Source organism: Cherax quadricarinatus, chromosome 9 (assembly GCF_038502225.1).
Source record: "Cherax quadricarinatus isolate ZL_2023a chromosome 9, ASM3850222v1, whole genome shotgun sequence".
Lineage (NCBI taxonomy): Eukaryota > Metazoa > Arthropoda > Malacostraca > Decapoda > Parastacidae > Cherax > Cherax quadricarinatus.
Window position 1 is genome coordinate 2,138,881 of NC_091300.1, and position 22,742 is coordinate 2,161,622.

Below are 22,742 nucleotides of genomic sequence, written 5' to 3' on the forward strand. Positions count from 1 at the left end.
ATATTTAGTGAAGGGATTCAGGGAAACCAGTTATTTTCATATAGTCGGACTTGAGTCCTGGAAATGGGAAGTACAATGCCTGCACTTTAAAGGAGGGGTTTGGGATATTGGCAGTTTGGAGGGATATGTTGTGTATCTTTATACATATTTGCTTCTGAACTGTTGTATTCTGAGCGCCTCTGCAAAAACAGTGATAATGTGTGAGTGTGGTGAAAGTGTTGAATGATGATGAAAGTATTTTCTTTTTGGGGATTTTCATTCTTTTTTGGGTCACCCTGCCTTGGTGGGAGACGGCTGACTTGTTGAGAAAAAAAAAATGTTAGAGTGGATAGGGGAGCAATGTAGCAGATGTTGCAAGTATGTGGAATAGGTGGTAACTTACTAAAGAGTTTTTATGAGGATAGTGAGGCTCAGGTTAGGGTGTGTAGAAGAGAGGGAGACTACTTCCCAGTAAAAGTAGGTCTTAGACAGGGATGTGTAAGGGCACCATGGTTGTTTAATATATTTATAGATGGGGTTGTAAAAGAAGTAAATGCTAGGGTGTTCGGGAGAGGGGTGGGATTAAATTATGGGGAATCAAATACAAAATGGGAATTGACACAGTTGCTTTTTGCTGATGATATTGTGCTTATGGGAGATTCTAAAGAAAAATTGCAAAGGTTAGTGGATGAGTTTGGGAGTGTGTGAAGGTAGAAAGTTGAAAGTGAACATAGAAAAGAGTAAGGTGATGAGGGTATCAAATGATTAAGATAAAGAAAAATTGGATATCAAATTGGGAGGAGTAGTATGGAAGAAGTGAATGTTTTCAGATACTTGGGGGTTGATGTGTTGGCGGTTAATCATAGAATTAATGAGGATAAAAAGGTAAGTAATTTTGGTCATTTAGAGAGAATGGATCAAAGTAGAATGACATGGAAAGCATATAAATCTATAGGGGAAGGAAGGCGGGGTAGGGGTCGTCCTCGAAAGGGTTGGAGAGAGGGGGTAAAGGAGGTTTTGTGGGTAAGGGGCTTGGACTTCCAGCAAGCGTGCGTGAGCGTGTTAGGAGTGAATGGAGACGAATGGTACTTGGGACCTGACGATCTGTTGGAGTGTGAGCACGGTAATATTTAGTGAAGGGATTCAGGGAAACAGGTTATTTTCATATAGTCGGACTTGAGTCCTGGAAATGGGAAGTACAATGCCTGCACTTTAAAGGAGGGGTTTGGGATATTGGCAGTTTGGAGGGATATGTTTAAGTGGTGCGTTGAGGTATATGTGGAGACAAAAACCGTTATCTATGGAGGCAAAGAAGGAATGTATGAAAGTATAATAGTACCAACACTCTTATATGGGTGTGAAGCTTGGGTTGTGAATGCAGCAGCAAGGAGGTGGTTGGAGGCAGTGGAGATGTCCTGTCTAAAGGCAATGTGTGGTGTAAATATGCAGAAAATTCGGAGTGTGGAAATTAGGAGAAGGTGTGGAGTTAATAAAAGTATTAGTCAGAGGGGTTGTTGAGGTGGTTTGGTTATTTAGAGAGAATGGATCAAAGTAGAATGACATGGAAAGCATATAAATCTATAGGGGAAGGAAAGAGGGGTAGGGTTCGTCCTCGAAAGGGTTGGAAAGAGGGGGTAAAGGAGGTTTTGTGGGCGAGGGGCTTGGACTTCCAGCAAGCATGCGTGAGCATGTTAGATAGTGAATGGAGACGAATGGTATTTGGGACCTGACGAGCTGTTGGAGTGTGAGCAGGGTAATATTTAGTGGGAGACGGCTGACTTGTTGAAAAAAAAAAAAATTCAGGGAAACTGGATATTTTTATATAGCCAGACTTGAGTACTGGAAATGAGAAGTACAATGCCTGCACTCTAAAGGATGGGTTGGGATATTGGCAGTTTGGAGGGATAAGTTGTATATCTTTATACGTATATGCTTCTAAACTGTTGTGGTCTGGGCACCTCTGGAAAAACAGTGATTATGTATGAGGGAGGTGAAAGTGTTGAATGATGATGAAAGTATTTTTTTTTTTTCTTTTGTCATCCTACCTCTGTGGGATACGACCGGTTTGTTGAAAAAAAAAATATATATATATGTGCTGTATACTGTGCGTCATTATAATGTTCACTTCAATTATAAGAATCCTTTTATTTTACCAGACTTGACTTAGATGCCTGGATCAATGATCCACCTTCAGAGAGTGAAGAGGAGGAGGATGATGCACTTGAGAAGGAGATATTTGTCAAAGCAGATTCTTCTTATAAACATAGAAAGGAGAAGTATGAGCCTTCAGAAGAGGAACTCCAGAAGGTACATTGAGCTCTAATAATTTTAAATAAAATGGGTGAAGAAAATAATTTAATAAAATAAAAATGATCATATCCTGTAAAAATGGGATAGCAACCATATTTCCTTTTTATTATTATTATGATAATTTTATGGTAAATATCATGTTTGAAGTTAAATATTTTTGGTCACTAATTGAAAAGTGAAATGTCTGATAAAAATATGATGTTCAGTAATATTAAAAAGTAATATGTAATGGTATTTCATCACACTTCCACAACACTGTTATATAAACAAAAACTGAGAAAGTAAAGTGTGCAATGTTTAAACTACCAGTAGATCCAAGATTGGCGTGACTATTATCCCCATGTGTTATTTTGGCATTGTAGTTTTCATAATTTATTTTTCTTATCTCAATAGCTGTCTCCTGCAAAGGCAAGGTGACCCAGAAAAAACATATTCACCGTTATCCATTCACTTGCTGTCTTGGTAGAAGTGTGCTAAACAGTTTTTTCACTTGTGAAAAGTTTGTCATAGCTTGCACCAGAGAACAAGAGAACTGATAAATTCAGATTGACTGCCTTTGCAAAGGTTTCTTAATGCTACATGCGTTAGCATGCTTAACTTATGTTGCTGATGTATTTCTTTGAGCTTCATTTCATCAGACAGCTTTCTAATAATAGTTATTCTGATTTTTTTTTTATATAAAGTATCTAAGCTTTCATTCCCAACCCAGATGAGCTTCAGTACTGACTCCTATTGTTCTCTCCCAGCTCTATAACCTTACTTTGGCTTGAGTTAAATTCCACTAAGCATTTATTTGACCATTCATGAAGTCTTGTCAGTCTTCTTCTTCATCATCAGTGGCAGCATTGAACAGACAGAAGCAATAGAGAATGCATTGCAGTGGGTCAAGAAGGAGGCATTGATTGAGAAGTGTCAGAATGATAGTGTAACAAGTGAGGTTCCATCATGATCAGTATTGGGACTGTTCCTGTCTTGTAATAAATACAGAGGATCAAGACTTCATCATTCTTTGTACTAAATGATCCACATAGGACTAGCACATAGCATAACGTTTTCATCTCTTCATTTGGCATTCTTATTGCTTTGACTTTTTTTTTTTTTTTTTTTTTTTTTTTTTAAAGTCGGCCATCTCCCACCAAGGCAGGGTGACCCAAAAAGAAAGATAATCCCCAAAAAGAAAATAATTTCATCAACTCTTTTACCTCACTCACACATAATCACTGTTTTTGCAGAAGTGCTCAGAACACAACTGCTAAGAATCATATATGTATAAAGATACACAACATATCCCTCCAAACCATCAATATCCCGAACCCATCCTTTAGAGTGCAGGCATTGTACTTCCCATTTTCCAGGACTCAAGTCCAGCTATATAAAAACAACCGGTTTCCCTGAATCCCTTCACTAAATATTACCCTGCTCACACTCCAACAGATCGTCAGGTCCCAAATACCAATTGTCTCCATTCACTCCTATCAAACACGCTCACGCACGCCTGCTGGAAGTCCAAGCCCCTCGCCCACAAAACCTCCCTTACCCCTTCCAACCTTTTTGAGGATGACCTCTACCCCGCCTTCCTTCCCCTACAGATTTAAATGCTCTCCATGTCATTCTACTTTGATCTATTCTCTCTAAATGACCAAACAACCTCAACAACCCCTCTTCAGCCCACTGACTAATACTTTTATTAACTCCACACCTTCTCCTAATTTCCACACTCCGAATTTTCTGCATAATATTTATACCATAGTGAGGATAGTGAGGCTCAAGTTAGAGTATGTAGGAAAGAGGGAGATTATTTCCCAGTAAAAGTAGGCCTTAGACAAGGATGTGTGATGTCACCGTGGTTGTTTAATATATTTATAGATGGGGTTGTAAGAGAAGTAAATGCGAGGGTCTTGGCAAGAGGCGTGGAGTTAAAAGATAAAGAATCACACATAAAGTGGGAGTTGTCACAGTTGCTCTTTGCTGATGACACTGTGCTCTTGGGAGATTCTGAAGAGAAATTGCAGAGGTTGGTGGATGAATTTGGTAGGGCATGCAAAAGAAGAAAATTAAAAGTGAATACAGGAAAGAGTAAGGTTATGAGGATAACAAAAAGATTAGGTGATGAAAGATAGGATATCAGATTGGAGGGAGAGAGTATGGAGGAGGTGAATGTATTCAGATATTTGGGAGTGGACGTGTCAGCGGATGGGTCTATGAAAGATGAGGTGAATCATAGAATTGATGAGGGGAAAAGGGTGAACGGTGCACTTAGGAGTCTGTGGAGACAAAGAACTTTGTCCTTGGAGGCAAAGAGGGGAATGTATGAGAGTATAGTTTTACCAACGCTCTTATATGGGTGTGAAGCATGGGTGATGAATGTTGCAGTGAGGAGAAGGCTGGAAGCAGTGGAGATGTCATGTCTAAGGGCAATGTGTGGTGTGAATATAATGCAGAGAATTCGTAGTTTGGAAGTTAGGAGGAGGTGTGGGATTACCAAAACTGTTGTCCAGAGGGCTGAGCAAGGGTTGTTGAGGTGGTTCAAACATGTAGAGAGAATGGAGCGAAACAGAATGACTTCAAGAGTGTATCATTTTGTAGTGGAATGAAGGCGGGGTAGGGGTCGGCCTAGGAAAGGTTGGAGGGAGGGGGTAAAGGAGGTTTTGTGTGCGAGGGGCTTGGACTTCCAGCAGGCATGCGTGAGCGTGTTTGATAGGAGCGAATGGAGACAAATGGTTTTTAATACTTGACGTGCTGTTGGAGTGTGAGCAAAGTAACATTTATGAAGGGATTCAGGGAAACCGGCAGGCCGGACTTGAGTCCTGGAGATGGGAAGTACAATGCCTGCACTCTGAAGGAGGGGTGTTAATGTTGCAGTTTAAAAACTTCTGGCAAGACAGTGATGGAGTGAATGATGGTGAAAGTTTTTCTTTTTTGGGCCACCCTGCCTTGGTGGGAATTGGCCAGTGTGTTAATAAAAAAAACATTGCCCTTAGACAGGACATCCACTGCCTCCTTGCTGCTGCATTCACAACCCAAGCTTCACACCCATATAAGAGTGTTGGTACTACTATACTTTCATACATTCCCTTCTTTGCCTCCATAGATAATGTTTTATGTTTCCACATATACCTCAACGCACCACTCACCTTTTTTCCCCTCATCAATTCTACGTTTAACCTCATCCTTCATAAATCCATCCGCTTACACATCAACTCCCAAGTATCTGAAAACATTCACTTCTTCCATACTCTTCCTCCCCAATTTGATATCCAATTTTTCTTTATCTAAATCATTTGATACCCTCATCACCTTACTCTTTTCTATGTTCACTTTCAACTTTTTACCTTTACACACATTCCCAAACTCGTCCACTAACCTTTGCAATTTTTCTTTAGAATCTCCCATAAGCACAGTATCATCAGCAAAAAGCAACTGTGTAAATTCCCATTTTGTATTTGATTCTTCATAATTTAATCCCACCCCTCTCCTGAACACCCTAGCATTTACTTCTTTTACAACCCCATCTATAAATATATTAAACAACCATGGTGACATTACACATCCCTGTCTAAGACCTACTTTTACCGGGAAGTAGTCTCCCTCTCTTCTACACACCCTAACCTGAGCCTCACCATCCTCATAAAAACTCTCTACAGCATTTAGTAACTTACCACCTATTCCATATACTTGCAACATCTGCCACATTGCTCCTCTATCCACTCTACCATATGCCTTTTCTAAATCCATAAATGCAATAAAAACTTCCCTACATTTATCTAAATACTCTTCACATGTATGCTTCAATGTAAACACTTGATCTACACATCTCCTACCTACTCTAAAACCTCCTTGCTCATCTGCAATCCTACATTCTGTCTTACCTCTAATTCTTTCAATTATAACCCTATCATACACTTTTCCTGGTATACTCAGTAAACTTATTCTTCTATAATTTTTACAATCTCTCTTATCCCCCTTCCCTTTATATACAGGGACTATAGATGCTCTCCACCAGTCTCTAGGTACCTTCCCCTCTTTCATACATATTTTTTTTTTTTTCAACAAGTCGGCCGTCTCCCACCGAGGCAGGGTGACCCAAAAAGAAAGAAAATCCTCAAGAAGAAAATACTTTCATCATCATTCAACACTTTCACCTCACTCACACATAATCACTGTTTTTGCAGAGGTGCTCAGAACACAACAGTTTAGAAGCATATATGTATAAAGATACACAACATATCCCTCCAAACTGCTAATATCCCAAAACCCCTCCTTTAGAGTGCAGGCATTGTACCTCTCAATTCCAGGACTCAAGTCTGGCTATATAAAAATAACCGGTTTCCCTGAATCCCTTCACTAAATATTACCCTGCTCACACTCCAACAGATCGTCAGGTCCCAAATACCATTCGTCTCCATTCACTCCTATCGAACACGCTCATGCACGCCTGCTGGAAGTCATACATATATTAAACAAAAATACCAACCACTCCAACATTATATCCCCCCCTGCTTTTAACATTTCTGTCATGATCCCATCAGTTCCAGCTGCTTTACCCCCTTTCATTCTACGTGATGCCTCATGCACCTCCCCCACTCCCTCATCCTGTTCTTCTTCACTCCTAAAAGATGGTATACCTAAACCATACCCCCGGCCGGGATTGAACCCGCGGTCATAGAGTCTCAAAACTCCAGCCCGTCGCGTTAGCCACTAGACCAGCTAGCCACAATAAGATTCATCCAACTAGGTATATTTCTACACCATAGGAAAGTTAGCACAGGCACCTCTGTGACCACAAATGCAAGTTTTTACAGACGAACTTGCATTTGTGGTCACAGAGGTGCCTGTGCTAACTTTCCTATGGTGTAGAAATATACCTAGTTGGATGAATCTTATTGTGGCTAGCTGGTCTAGTGGCTAACGCGACGGGCTGGAGTTTTGAGACTCTATGACCGCGGGTTCAATCCCGGCCGGGGGTATGGTTTATTTGCAATCGTGTCATTACGATTTCTTGAGTCATAGTGATGGTATACCTCCCTGGCCAATGCATGAAATTACCGCCTCCCTTTCTTCGTTGACATTTAAAAGTTCCTCAAAATATTCCCGCCATTACCCAAAACCTCCCTCTCCCCATCTACTAACTCCCCTACTCTGTTTTTAACTGACAAATCCATTTGTTCCCTAGGCTTTCTTAACTTGTTTAACTCACTCCAAAGTTTTTTGTTATTTTCATTAAAATTTCTTGACAGTGCCTCTCCCACTCTATCATTTGCTCTCCTTTTGCACTCTCTCACCACTCTCTTCACCTTTCTTTTACTCTCTATATACTCTACTCTTCTTATAACACTTCTGCTTTGCAAAATCCTCTCATAAGCTAACTTTTTCTCTATCACAACCTTTACTTCATCATTCCACCAATCACTCCTCTTTCCTTCTGCACCCACCCTCATATAACCACAAACTTCTGTCCCACATTCTAATACTGCATTTTTAAAACTATTCAAACCCTCTTCAAACCCCCCCCCCCTCCCCCACTGCTCATACTTGCACCAGTCCACCTTTCTGCCAATAGTTGCTTATATCTCACCCGAACTTCCTCCTCCCTTAGTTTATACACTCTCGCCTCCCTCTTGTTGTTGCCATTTTCCTCTTTTCCCATCTACTTCTTACTCTAACTGTAGCTACAACTAAATAATGATCCGATATCAGTTGCCCCTCTTATAAACTTGTACATCCTGAAGCCTACCCATCAACCTTTTATCCACCAATATATAATCTAACAAACTACTTTCGTTGCGTGCTATATCATACCTTGCATATTTATTTATCCTCTTCATAAAATATGTATTACCTATTACTAAACAGCTTTCTACACATAGCTCAATTAAAGGCTTCCCATTTTCATTTACCCCTGGCACCCCAAATTTACCTACTACTCCCTCCACAACATTTTTGCCCACTTTAGCATTGAAATCCCCAACCACCATTACTCTCACACTTGGTTCAAAACTCCCCACACATTCACTCAACATTTCCCAAAATCTCTCTCTCTCCTCTACACTTCTTTCTTCTCCAGGTGCATATACACTTACTATAACCTACTTTTCACATCCAACCTTTATTTTACTCCACATAATCCTTGAATTAATACATTTATAGTCCCTCTTTTCGTGCCATAGCTTATCCTTCAACGTTATTGCTACTCCTTTAGCTCTAACTCTGTTTGAAACCCCTGACCTAATCCCATTTATTCCTCTCCACTGAAACTCTCCCACCCCCTTCAGCTTTGTTTCACTTAAAGCCAGGACATCCAGCTTCTTCTCATTCATAACATCCACAATCATCTCTTTCTTATCATTTGCACAACATCCATGCACATTCAGACTTCCCACTTTGACAATTTTCTTCTAATTATTCTTTTTAGTAATTATTACAGGAAAAGGGGTTACTAGCCCATTGTTCCTGGCATTTTAGTTGACTTTTACAACACGCATGGCTTATGGAGGAAAGATTCTTATTCCACTTCCCCATGGATATAAAAGGAAAAGTAATAAGACCAAGAACTATTAAGATAAAATCAAAGAAAACTCAGACGAGTGTTTATAAATAAACATGTACATGTAGTTTGACCTAAGTGTAAGTAGAAGTAGCAAGACGTACCTGAAATCTTGCATGTTTATGAGGCAGAAAATAAGACACCAGTAATTCTACCATCATGTAAAACAATTACAGGTTTCCGTGTTACACTCACTTGGCAGGATGGTAGTACCTCCCTGGGTGATTGCTGTCTACCAACCTACTACACTTAACACTTTGACTTTGACAAACAGATATATGTAGGAGTCAGTTCCTGTAATCTTTCAACAAACCGGTCGTATCCCACCGATGCAGGGTGGCCCAAAAAGAAAAAAAAAGTTTCTCTTTTTAAATTTATTAATTTATACAGGAGAAGGGGTTACTAGCCCCTTGCTCCCGGCATTTTAGTCGCCTTTTACAACACGCATGGCTTACGAAGGAAGAATTCTGCTCCACTTCCCCATGGAGATAAGAGGAAATAAACAAGAATAAGAACTAGAAAGAAAATAGCAGAAAACCCAAAGAGGTGTGTATAGTATATATATGCTTGTACGTGTACACCTACCATCCGACTTACGACCTGTTCGACTTACGACCACTCGACTAACGACTGTGTTTTTTATGCCAAATTTCTGGGAAATAAACAACTATTTGTGTTGTACACAGTGTTTATCCTAAACCTTACAGTATAAAATACAGTACTAACAACATAAAAAGTAAAGTAAAACATGAAATACCAAAATAAAACAATAAAATAAAGTCATTACAAAAATGTTTTGTTGATATTCAATAGTAAAGTTCTACTTACGACCATTTCGACTTACGACCGGTTTCTCGGAACCGAACTCGGTCGTAAGTCGGATGGTAGGTGTATTTGTAGTGTGACCTAAGTGTAAGTAAAAGTAGCAAGACGTACCTGAAATCTTGCATGTTTATGAGACAGAAAAAAGGACACCAGCAATCCTACCATCATGTAAAACTATTGCAGGCTTTTGTTTTACACTCACTTGGCAGGACGGTAGTACCTCCTTGGGCTAGTTCCTGTAATCATGTCATTAAATATACACCAGGTACAGTATAGGACCCATTAGTTATACTTTCCCCACCCTGATGATTAATTCCTAATTGACATCTGTTGTTATCCTACTTAATACCTTGCCTTTCCCCCTGGCTTGTTTCTCCAGTTTAAAATACCTTCTTTGCTTTGTTCACTATTGGCTTCGAATACTCTGAAGGAGTGTGATATGAAGCATCTTGTCTGATGTGATCCATTGGTGGATCCTGGGTCTACCATGTCTGTCTCATCATTTGTTTTAATCTTGGATTCTGAAAATGAGTGGTAAGTGATATAGACCCTTGATTCCTTGCAGTCATTGCTGGCTGTGATGTATCTTTAGCAGACGAAAGGGGATCATCTTTTGCTGGCCATACTGGTGTTCAGAAAAATTAGTTCAGTAGACTCTTCTACTGATTCTACAGTTCAGGGATTCCAAATCTCCTGCAGGTGGTTGATATTTTCAACTAATTTCTGGTACTGACTCTGTATTTGATAGATCTTTGGCAGCATTTTAATCTGCACTAAAGATCAGCAAGCTGTTTTAATCAAACCACTTACTGGATTTTAGTGAACATTCCTTCAGTGTTATTGGCATGATGCATGTGGAAAACAATACAATAATCTAGGTTTGTTACATTAGACTCTGTCATTTTGTCGATGGGCACCCAGCACCACTTCACTAGAATTATTAATACATTAATGGCATACAGTATTGACAGGTTAATGAATAAGACACACATACAACACAGGGATATCTTTATTATGAAGATGTCTTTCCAACCAGTGGCTTTTTAAATTCACTACATAGATTATATACTGGAGATAGTTGAGTTATTAGGTTATGGTGACAGTCCAACATGATTTGAAAGACTGCTCCATTTATCAAACAGCACAATGATTTCATTTACAACCTCTTTTACAGTGCTCTGACCTGGTTACTCTGCTCTGCTCACTGACAACCTTGTATTCAATGCAGGTTTTCTCTGACTTTTAACTGAATCTTGTTTACTACACTGACTGTGGCTTAGCTCCATTTGTCTTCGTGCTCACCCTCAAAACCTCTCTCTCGGCTATCAGTTTTTCCCCTCACTATGCGTCAGGTTAATATAATGTGAATTATTTTCAGCTTCGAGATGCCAGGAGGGCAGAACAAGCTAGCAACCCATACTATGTGAAATCATCAGCACTGTCATCTCCACGGCCAAATCATAACAGCATACAAGTAGATGAAATTCCTGTAACAGCAATTGACTTAAATGTTTCCCTTAAGATACCAGGTTAGTTGTGTATTCTTTAGTTGCATTGTGCTTAGCGTTATTTTATACATCTTTTAGCATAAAGCTTTTTCTTGTCAGATATTTTCCAAAAATTTTGTCATGTGTATAATTAAAGCATTCTGATGATGACCTAATAAAAGTCAGTTGGAGATAATGTTACTGACAACAAGACTAAACTGTTGGAAATGTAGGTGTAAATTAGTTGGATCTGGTAGCAGGGCAGATTTGTTCACATGTTCATGTCTTTACATCTTTCGAAATTACCAAATTGTCTCCAAAGATGCATTCCAAGACAGCTCTCAGAAACTATTAAAATATAATTGTTGACTGATTGGAGGAAAAGAGGAGGCAGGATAACTACATAAAACAATATAAAATGATACATCTATCTATAAATGTATCATTTTATGTTCAGCCTTAACAAAAATGTAAATATAAAATCCATAGTTCCTTACCAATCTCTAACAAACAAATGTGATTTCTCAATATATGTATGAAATGAGCATAACAAACAGTATGACTTGGTAAAAACTTAGAAACAATAATTATTTTAATTCAGTTATCAAAACTAGCCTGATAAAAATTAAAAAAAAAAAATAATCACTGTGATAGGTGGGAAACCTTAGGAGCAAAGGGAGAAAATTTATATAAAAAATTAATTGTGAACAGGTCAAAATGCAATAGGTGGAGACACGAAAGGTGATCTACTGTGTGCGTGTGTGTTACATAGAGTGAATTTACATGAGATGTTGATATAAAGAATGTACGTGATGTGTTATGTCTACCTGTGTGTCCTATTAGGAAATTGGTGAAGAGGAAAATTTAAGAGTCATTAATCCTTTCAGAGTCATGACCCCTACTCAGACTTGTTTTCAGGGTCTCAAAATCATCCCCCCCCCTCCCCCATTATCTTTTCTTATGAAATGGTAGAGAATATTTTTCTGAAGGTAATAAAATAAAAAGTACAAAATACGATGGAAAACTAATGAACTTGCACTTTTGCGAATTTTGCTGTGTCAGCGATATTAGTGTATCGATGATTTCATCCACTTTGAGTCCAATTTTAGGCCAATTCCATGGTTCCAGTTGACCAAATTCCTAGCTATTTTTGCTAGTATGTCTTCCATTCTATCAATTGAGTGTAAGAAACTGCCCATTCATCTGTTTAAACTACCCAATGAAGTGATCAGAAATTGGTAATTTTGCCAGTTTCACAGAAAATTCAAGAAATGCCAGCTTCAAAATAGGGTTCAGAATAAACAGTTCAGACATTCCTGGCACTAAAATAACATTTTCTATGCTCATTGGTCATGTCTCCAGGCCCCTCTTTTATTGCACTTGCTTTCCATTTTGAATTTTAATTCACACAAAAAAATAAGATTTACTGTTATGCAGACTACTGCATTATTGTAATAATTGTATAAATAATGTCATTGCATTCCTAAATGCATATTAGACTGGCTAGTTGTATGCTTATTGGATAAGTGACGTCATTTGTGTACTCTGGATCATCGGCAAAACTCAAACATTTCCACTACTTTGAGCTCAATTTCAAGTTACTTTCAGTTTCGAAACCAATCAAAATCATCTCTATTTCTGTAATATATTTTCCATTCTATCAAATGAGACCAAGAAACTGAGAACATAACTTTTTTTTTTTTTCAACAAGTTGGCCGTCTCCCACTGAGGCAGGGTGACCCAAAAAAGAAAGAAAATCCCCCCCCAAAAAATACTTTCATCATCATTCAACACTTTCACCACACTCACACATTATCACTGTTTTTGCAGAGGTGCTCAGAATACAACAGTTTAGAAGCATATACGTATAAAGATACACAACATATCCCTCCAAACTGCCAATATCCCAAACCCCTCCTTTAAAGTGCAGGCATTGTACTTCCCATTTCCAGGACTCAAGTCTGACTATATGAAAATAACCAGTTTCCCTGAATCCCTTCACTAAATATTACCCTGCTCACACTCCAACAGATCGTCATGTTACAAGTACCATTCGTCTCCATTCACTCCTATCTAACACGCTCACGCACGCTTGCTGGAAGTTCAAGCCCCTCGCCCACAAAACCTCCTTTACCCCCTCTCTCCAACCCTTTTGAGGATGACCCCTACCCCTCCTTCCTTCCCCTATAGATTTATATGCTTTCCATGTCATTCTACTTTGATCCATTCTCTCTAAATGACCAAACCACCTCAACAACCCCTCTTCTGCCCTCTGACTAATACTTTTATTAACTCCACACCTTTTCCTAATTTCCACACTTCGAATTTTCTGCATAATATTTACACCACACATTGCCCTTAGACAGGACATCTCCAGTGCCTCCAACCGTCTCCTCGCTGCTGCATTTACCACCCAAGCTTCACATCCATATAATAGTGTTGGTGGATGAGTTTGGGAATGTGTGTAAAGGTAGAAAGCTGAAAGTGAACATAGAAAAGAGTAAGGTGATGAGGGTGTCAAATGATTTAGATAAAGAAAAATTGGATATCAAATTGGGGAGGAGGAGTATGGAAGAAGTGAATGTTTTCAGATACTTGGGAGTTGACGTGTCGGCAGATGGATTTATGAAGGATGAGGTTAATCATAGAATTGATGAGGGAAAAAAGGTGAGTGGTGCGTTGAGGTATATGTGGAGTCAAAAAACGTTATCTATGGAGGCAAAGAAGGGAATGTATGAAAGTATAGTAGTACCAACACTTTTATATGGGTGTGAAGCTTGGGTGGTAAATGCAGCAGCGAGGAGACGGTTGGAGGCAGTGGAGATGTCCTGTTTAAGGGCAATGTGTGGTGTAAATATTATGCAGAAAATTCGGAGTGTGGAAATTAGGAGAAGGTGTAGAGTTAATAAAAGTATTAGTCAGAGGGCAGAAGAGGGGTTGTTGAGGTGGTTTGGTCATTTAGAGAGAATGGATCAAAGTAGAATGACATGGAAAGCATATAAATCTATAGGGGAAGGAAGGCGGGGTAGGGGTCGTCCTCGAAAGGGTTGGAGAGAGGGGGTAAAGGAGGTTTTGTGGGCGAGGGGCTTGGACTTCCAGCAAGCGTGCGTGAGCGTGTCAGATAGGAGTAAATGGAGACGAATGGTACTTGGGACCTGACGATCTGTTGGAGTGTGAGCAGGGTAATATTTAGTGAAGGGATTCAGGGAAACCGGTTATTTTCATATAGTCGGACTTGAGTCCTGGAAATGGGAAGTACAATGCCTGCACTTTAAAGGAGGGGTTTGGGATATTGGCAGTTTGGAGGGATATGTTGTGTATCTTTATATGTGTATGCTTCTAGACTGTTGTATTTCTGAGCACCTCTGCAAAAACAGTGATAATGTGCGAGTGTGGTGAAAGTGTTGAATGATGATGAAAGTATTTTCTTTTTGGGGATTTTCTTTCTTTTTTTTGGGTCACCCTGCCTCGGTGGGAGACGGCCGACTTGTTGAAAAAAAAAAAAAAAAAAACTACTATACTTTCATACATTCCCTTCTTTGCCTCCATAGATAACGTTTTTTTGACTCCACATATACCTCAATGCACCACTCACCTTTTTTCCCTCATCAATTCTATGATTAACCTCATCCTTCATAAATCCATCCGCCGACACGTCAACTCCCAAGTATCTGAAAACATTCACTTCTTCCATACTCCTCCTCCTCAATTTGATATCCAATTTTTCTTTATCTAAATCATTTGATACCCTCATCACCTTACTCTTTTCTATGTTCACTTTCAACTTTCTACCTTTACACACATTCCCAAACTCATCCACTAACCTTTGCAATTTTTCTTTAGAATCTCCCATAAGCACAGTATCATCAGCAAAAAGTTACTGTGTCAATTCCCATTTTGAATTTGATTCCCCATAATTTAATCCCACCCCTCTCCCGAACACCCTAGCATTTACTTCTTTTACAACCCCATCTATAAATATATTAAACAACCATGGTGACGTTACACATACCTGTCTAAGACCTACTTTTACCGGGAAGTATTCTCCCTCTCTTCTACACACCCTAACCTGAGCCTCACTATCCTCATAAAAAGTCTTAATAGCATTTAGTAACTTACCACCTATTCCATATACTTGCAACATCTGCCACATTGCTCCTCTATCCACTCTATCATATGCCTTTTCTAAATCCATAAATGCAATAAAAACTTCCCTACCTTTATCTAAATACTGTTCATATATAGGGGAAGGAAAGAGGGGTAGGGGTCGTCCTCGAAAGGGTTGGAAAGAGGGGGTAAAGGAGGTTTTGTGGGTGAGGGGCTAGGACTTCCAGCAAGCGTGCATAAGCGTGTTAGATAGGAGTGAATGGAGACGAATGATACTTGGGACCTGACGATCTGTTGGAGTGTGAGCAGGGTAATATTTAGTGAAGGGATTCAGGGAAACCGGTTATTTTCATATAGTCGGACTTGAGTCCTGGAAATGGGAAGTACAATGCCTGCACTTTAAAGGAGGGGTTTGGGATATTGGCAGTTTGGAGGGATATGTTGTGTATCTCTATACGTATATGCTTCTAAACTGTTGTATTCTGAGCACCTCTGCAAAAGCAGTGATAATGTGTGAGTGTGGTGAAAGTGTTGAATGATGATGAAAGTATTTTCTTTTTGGGGATTTTCTTTCTTTTTTTTGGGTCACCCTGCCTCGGTGGGAGACGGCCGACTTGTTGAAAAAAAAAAAAAAAAAAATATATGCTTCAATGTAAACACTTGATCTACACATCCCCTACCAACTCTGAAGCCTCCCTGCTCATCCGCAATCCTACATTCTGTCTTACCTCTAATTCTTTCAATTATAACCCTACCGTATACTTTTCCTGGTATACTCAGTAAACTTATTCCTCTATAATTTTTACAATCTCTTTTGTCCCCTTTCCCTTTATATAAAGGGACTATACATGCTCTCTGCCAATCCCTAGGTACCTTCCCCTCTTCCATACATTTATTAAACAAAAGTACCAACCTCTCCAACACTATATCCCCCCCCTGCTTTTAACATTTCTGTCATGATCCCATAACTATTAAAACCATATGAGAATACACCACAAAATCGCTGTTTTAAACCAGAAACACTGTTGCAGTTTTTTTCTCATTATGCACTTTATGCTGCAGTGCATAATGAGACCCAGTCTCTCATATCTAGACGAAAATTTACTGCTCATAACTTATCTGAGTGAGCTGAGCTCATGGTGTAGTACTATGGGACTGACCCCTGGCTTCAGAGCCATAGTACAATGGGATCAACACCAAAAGGGTTAAATATTATTGATCTTTGTGAATTTATGCTGATGATACAACATCCTTGAATGTATTGCATGAATTAGAGATGGGATGATTAAATTTCTTTGCTGACCCCAATACTTGATTTTAGGCTGATATGAATACCGTTAAAATTAGCCAATACCAGTCACGGCTCGTCCATAGGAGCAGCAGAGCTCCAGTTCCCTCAGATGCTCACTGCCAGACGTATGACTTCATCAACCTTACGCTAAAATAATTTGCAACTGACACATATATTACAGGAAAAATCTGTTGTATGTTGTTTTCAATGTATTTATAAGCAAGTTTTTTATTTTTTGTTGAAATGAGATAAACAAATTATTAAAAATAGAAGTTTGATGCAGTACGATAGTAGAGGTATTACTCGCGATACGAGCCGCCACTGGCCAATACCCACCTATATTGGCACTGATACTTATGCCAATACCATCAAAATTAGCTGATGCCAACCAATACTGGGTACCCAATTTTAGGCTTATACTAATGCCAGAATTAGTTGATTCCACCGATGCTAATATGTCAAAAGACCCATAATTATACAGATGGGGTTTTAGAATATACTTGTGATTGGCTTCAAGAGTCTTTCCTTCCACAACCTATCCTGGAGCCAGTAATTGTAGTTCGTGTTTATTAGAAAGTTTTTATAGTTAAAGTTAGTCATAGATTTCACTTTGCAAATTTTATTATTATGTGATGTGTAATGATGGAAGATACTTCTTTATAAATACACATTTAGAACACTAATGAATGAGCTTATGTGCTCTTGATTCCTTTTCACTTCAGAATGGAAACCTTTGTGTTATTTGTTGTAAGAACATTAACCCTTAACCCGTAAATGGTCCAAGCAGATCTACGTTCACATGTGTAGTGCTACAAAAGTAGATCTAAGTTTTTTTTTACTTTTTTTTTTTTTCAACAAGTTGGCCGTCTCCCACCGAGGCAGGTTGACCCAAAAAAGAAAGAAAATCCCCAAAAAGAAAATGCTTTCATCATCATTCAACACTTTCACCACACTCACACATAATCACTGTTTTTGCAGAGGTGCTCAGAATACAACAGTTTAGAAGCATATACGTATAAAGATACACAACATATCCCTCCAAACTGCCAATATCCCAAATGTAGAAAATGTAGAAAAACAAAAAGAAGATCTACTTTTTTTACATACTTTCAAATGTTGAAAAAAACGTTTATATACGTTTGGACCGTTTACGGGTTAAACTGTCCAAATGTAGATCTACGTTTTTTCAACATTTGAAAGTATATAAAAATATGTAGATCTTGTTTTTTTTTTTTACATTTGAAAGTGTTTAAAAAAACTTTGATCTACTTTTTTTTTATATTTGAAAATATGTGAAAAACATAGATCTACTTTTGGAGCACTACGCATGTGAACGTAGATCGATGTTTGGACAATTTAAGGGTTAAAAAAGGTTAGATGCTCTTTCAGTAACTTTTACTGTAGACAGTGATAATATGTGTGTTCAATTTGTAATAGGTATGACATCATTAGACAAGTACCAAGTGGTTGATGGGTGGCAAGATGGTGGGAAGAAGCGCCACAAGAAACAGAAGAAGCGAAGTAAAAGGAAGGGACAAGTATCATCCAGCAGTGAAGAGGTATGTCTTTCTTCCAGAGATCGGTGCTGAAATCATGAACTTTCTGGCCCATAAGAAATATACACTTTATCTACTATTGTAACTAATGTATCTTTAGAAATAATTATTGTCATTTGTATTATATTTTGTTTTATAATGTGTGACAGATATTTGATGTGCTTACTATTATGTATTTACTTTCTTCACCAGGAGATAAATCGGATGCATGTAGTAAATACTGACATTGGAGAAATGCCTGAAGGGGCTCATTTGTCCGATGATTATGAAATAGATGATCGGCCTGAAGATGATCCTCACAGAGCTCTGGATATTAATCTTGATGAGTGAGTTTTATATATTTCGCTCCTAAAAACTGAATATAGTATTTTGGTTTTGCTCATCTTTGTATTGGTACATAGACTTAATTTTTGTGTTTAAGATAGACAGGTGTCCAATGAAGTTTTTAGTTAATAACCATAAAATGGCAGCCACAAGTTAGGTGGTATATTGTACTTTGTCCACCTAAAATTGTTTTTTGTATGTGAACTAAGTCAGACTTTTTCAGCTTTGTTAAAATATATATTTGTCTTATAGAGAAACATTTAAAGTCGGGTTTCTCATTTTCTTTATTTAAAACTTTGACTGTTGCTACCCAGATCCTTAGGTGTCTCCTGGTGTCGAAAAATTTTTGAAAAAAAAAAAAATATTTTTTTCTTGTGAAATGATAGAGAATCTTTCCCACTGGTAATGATACCAAAAGAATGAAATTTGATGGAAAACTTACGGAATTACACTCTCGCGAAGTTAGCAACCTCGGTGATATTTATGAATCGGCGATTTCGCTCACTTAGAGCCCTATTTTCAGCTAATTGTTCCAGTTGACCAAACTCATAGCTATTTCTTTAGAAATCCATTTGTTCTATCAGTTGAGTACAAGAAACTGCCCATTTACCGATTTCAACTACCCACTAACGTGGTCAGAAATTTGCAATTTGGCCAATTTCAGGCAAATTAAAAAATATGCCAATTTCAAAATAGGGTCCAGAATGAACAATGCAGACATTCCTGGCTCTAAAATAACATTTTCTTTGTTCATCAGTCACATCTCGAGGCCCCTCTGATATTACTCTTGCTTTCCATTTTGAATTTTTATTCAAACAAAAAATAGATGATTTACTGTTATGCAGACTATTGCAATATTGTAATAATTGTATAAATAATGTCAACCCATTTATGACTGCATATTAGAATGGCTACTTGGACATTTATTGGACAATGACATCATTAGTTTACTTTTGAACATCAAAAATCAAACATTTCCCCTACTTTGAGCTCCATTTCAAGGTTCTTTTCATAGTAAAACCAATCAAAATCACCTCTATTTCTATAACGTGTTTTCCATTCTGTCAAATGAGACCAAGAAAACGAGAATACAACCATAAATACTATACGAAAATACACCACAAAGTCAGCGTTTTAATCCAAAAACACGGTTGGAGGTTTTTTTTCTCATTATGCACTGAGTGCTGCAGGATTGTTTTTTATATGGTGCACACTGACCACACAGACCCATTCTCTCACATGTGGGCCTACCAACTTTCTCCTGCTTGATTTGAAGCCGCTAGAATTTTTTAGTATACATGTATATACATTACGTCAAACACGGTGGCTCATAAGACGTATATATACGTATGACCGAAATAGTCAAAGGGTTAACACACTGGCCATTACCCACCAAGATTACCCCCTCCCCCCCAAAAAAAAAAAAATTGTTTTCAGAGTGCAAATACAGTGGACCCCCGGTTAACGATATTTTTTCAATCCAGAAGTATGTTCAGGTGCCAGTACTGACCGAATTTGTTCCCATAAGTAATATTGTGAAGTAGATTAGTCCATTTCAGACCCCCAAACATACACGTACAAACGCACTTACATAAATACACTTACATAATTGGTCGCATTCGGAGGTGATCGTTATGCGGGGGTCCACTGTACTGTATTTCCCACCCTTTTCAGTTTTGCTTAAAATGTAAATAATCATCAGGAATACAGAAGTACACTGATTGCCAACCATGCGTACACTCAGATTGTTGATCACACAAGTGCGCCATGGATCATCAGCCATACACATGTGCATAGATTGCCAGCCATACACACATGCATAGATTGCCAGCCATACACAAAAGTACTGATCACCAGCTATACACAAACTCACATAATCAGCCTTATAGACATGCACAGAATTACCCATCAGTTACACAAGAATGAATTGACACTCTTAAATTTATGTCATGTCTGTATATAACATGATCATGACATTAGTATTGTGAAGTAGATTAGTCCAATACATACACGTAGTCTTACCCCGCACTTGGAGGTGATCGTTAAGCGGGGGTCCACTGTATAACATGATCATGACATTAGTACCAATACAGTAGTCCCCCCATATCTGTGGGGGATACGTTCCGAAACCTACAGTGGATACCTGAAACCATGGATAGTAGCAATAAATTTTAATTGATAAATTATGCAAAAAAAGTCTAGAATTAACACTTTCACTGATGGGAAGCATTTCATGGCTTCTCTTAGGCATTGAAGAACTGCCAGTTTCTCTACTTTTTGTGCTTTGGGGCCATTATTAAGCAAAATTAAGTTTTTTTTTGGGCCAAAGTAAACCATGGATAACTGAAACCGTGGATATTGACTCCGTGGATACGGGTGCCCAACTGCATGTAAATGCCTTAGTTTATGCTTTTTATTCCACATCATACTAATATCAAATACTTTACATATATAGACAATTGTGGTAAATGTAAACCAAAAAGTATCCTGACAGACTTCATTGAAAAAAGCAGTTTTAACAAGATTGAGAGCAGCTGCAGTAGAGAAATATAGCTCTAGGGCTATTTCATCTCTTCATCCCAAGAAGAATAACAGTAATGTAGTATTTCTATGTTTCTTATAAAATGGATAATGTTCTCATATGAAGTTGGGTATGAGTTAAATTCAGCCACATTTATGTCTGGTAATATACTGTATTCTGTGTTTTATTACACGAATACAGTACGTCCCCTACTTATGATGTTAATTTTTATCAACACACTGGCTGTCTCCCACCAAGGTAGGGTGACCCAAAAAAAGAAGAAACACTTTCATCATCACTTTGCTAGGGGTGTGCCAGTACTATAGCAAACATGCATACAATGAACATACATAATATATCAATGCATTTGGTGAAAATGAGTTGAGGAAAAAAGTATTTACTGAGGACAATTTGTTTAAATATTTTAAATTATCGTAACTGAGGATTAGGGTTTATAAGACATTAATTGGTTTCAAAGTGCTGGCAGCATGAGCGCAGAACATTGTAATTTGGGGGACTGTTCTTTTTACTGTATGTGATGGACTAAATCAGAATTCACACTGAATTATTAGTCTTAAATTTTTAATTCTCCTCAGACAACTAAAAAAAAAAATTCAGTTTTCCCCCTCTTTGTGATTACTATATTCTATTCCTTGCACAGTGTCACTGCTGTAATAATTACAAAATAGGGCAACTGAATATGAAGAGGCCAACTGGTTATAAACAGATGATGGGTAGACCTTTTAGATAAGTGGTTATTATAGAATTCCTCAGTAAATGTCAAAGGGATGTGCTTTGTGATATGTATAATTATTATAATAATTGCCTTTTGTATATTTTTGCAGACCTTTGTCACCGAATGAAGTTCTTCCTACTAGGACACACTATGAAGCACATGCACAAAGAAAAATAGAGAGTAATAATGAAGCAAAATTGATACCATCAGAAATTCCACTTAAGATGAAAACAAGGAATAAGAAAGAAAGAAAAGAAAAAAAAGAGAAAACTAAAAAAGTAAAGAAAGAAGAGAAAAAGGTTAAAAAGAAGCCAAGCAGAGATGCAAACCTCATTTTAGATTTGATTGATCCACTCAAGGAAACAGTCATAAGTGATAAAGTTCCTGTTGCAGCTAACCATATAAATGGCATTGCTGATGCTAAAAATAAAGAAAAGGTATGTGGTCTGTGCATGGTTTTTAATATGTAATTAATTCTTGCTCCATGGCTAGTACTTTTCATTTATTCATATTTTGCTCTTAAATGCCTAACAATACAATTATGTATGCAGTACTGCTCTTATTATATGATTTTTTAAAACCAGCCGTCTCCCACCAAGGTAGGGTGACCCAAAAATGAGACATGTTCACTGTCATTCATTCAATAGATATCTTGTCAGAAGCATGCAGACATCATGATTTAAATGACTCTCCTTGCTCATGGCTTGGTAGTGGTCCTGGGCTCATCAAGGCATCATTCAGTTCCTCATAATGTATGGCATTGGTGATGTGTAGGTTTTAGCATATAAAAGTTTGTGTGAGTGTTTTCGATTGGAGTGAAAGGAGACGAGTGGTTTCTGTGCCTTAATGTGCAGTTGGAGTGTGAGCATGGTAACATTTATGAAGGGATTCAGTGGAAACTGGTTAATCAGGCTTGAAGCCTGGAAATGTGAAGTAAGTTCCTGCACTCTGAAGGAGGGGTGGGAATGTGGCAGTTTGGAGGGTCATTAAAATTATGATGTATGGCAAAGCAGCTATTAAATGTGATAGTGAATGTGTTTTCTTCTTTGGGTCACCCTGCCT

General features: G+C 38.2%; 2 protein-coding genes across 4 annotated transcripts in view; one reads left to right on the forward strand and one right to left on the reverse strand.

Annotated features, from left to right (window-relative positions):
- LOC128686169 (nuclear RNA export factor 1) overlaps nucleotides 1-22,742 on the reverse strand; it is a 292,531-nt gene that overhangs the window by 203,356 nt on the left and 66,433 nt on the right. The gene's annotated exons all lie outside the window — the stretch shown is intronic.
- g (adaptor-related protein complex 3, delta 1 subunit-like garnet) overlaps nucleotides 1-22,742 on the forward strand; it is a 248,858-nt gene that overhangs the window by 178,834 nt on the left and 47,282 nt on the right. For all 3 annotated transcript variants that reach the window (XM_070083159.1, XM_070083157.1, XM_070083158.1), the window contains exons 15-19: nucleotides 2,136-2,286; nucleotides 11,037-11,187; nucleotides 17,981-18,102; nucleotides 18,292-18,425; nucleotides 21,790-22,117. In XM_070083159.1, coding sequence (XP_069939260.1) covers nucleotides 2,136-2,286; nucleotides 11,037-11,187; nucleotides 17,981-18,102; nucleotides 18,292-18,425; nucleotides 21,790-22,117 — 886 coding nt within the window. The remainder of the gene's footprint in view (nucleotides 1-2,135; nucleotides 2,287-11,036; nucleotides 11,188-17,980; nucleotides 18,103-18,291; nucleotides 18,426-21,789; nucleotides 22,118-22,742) is intronic.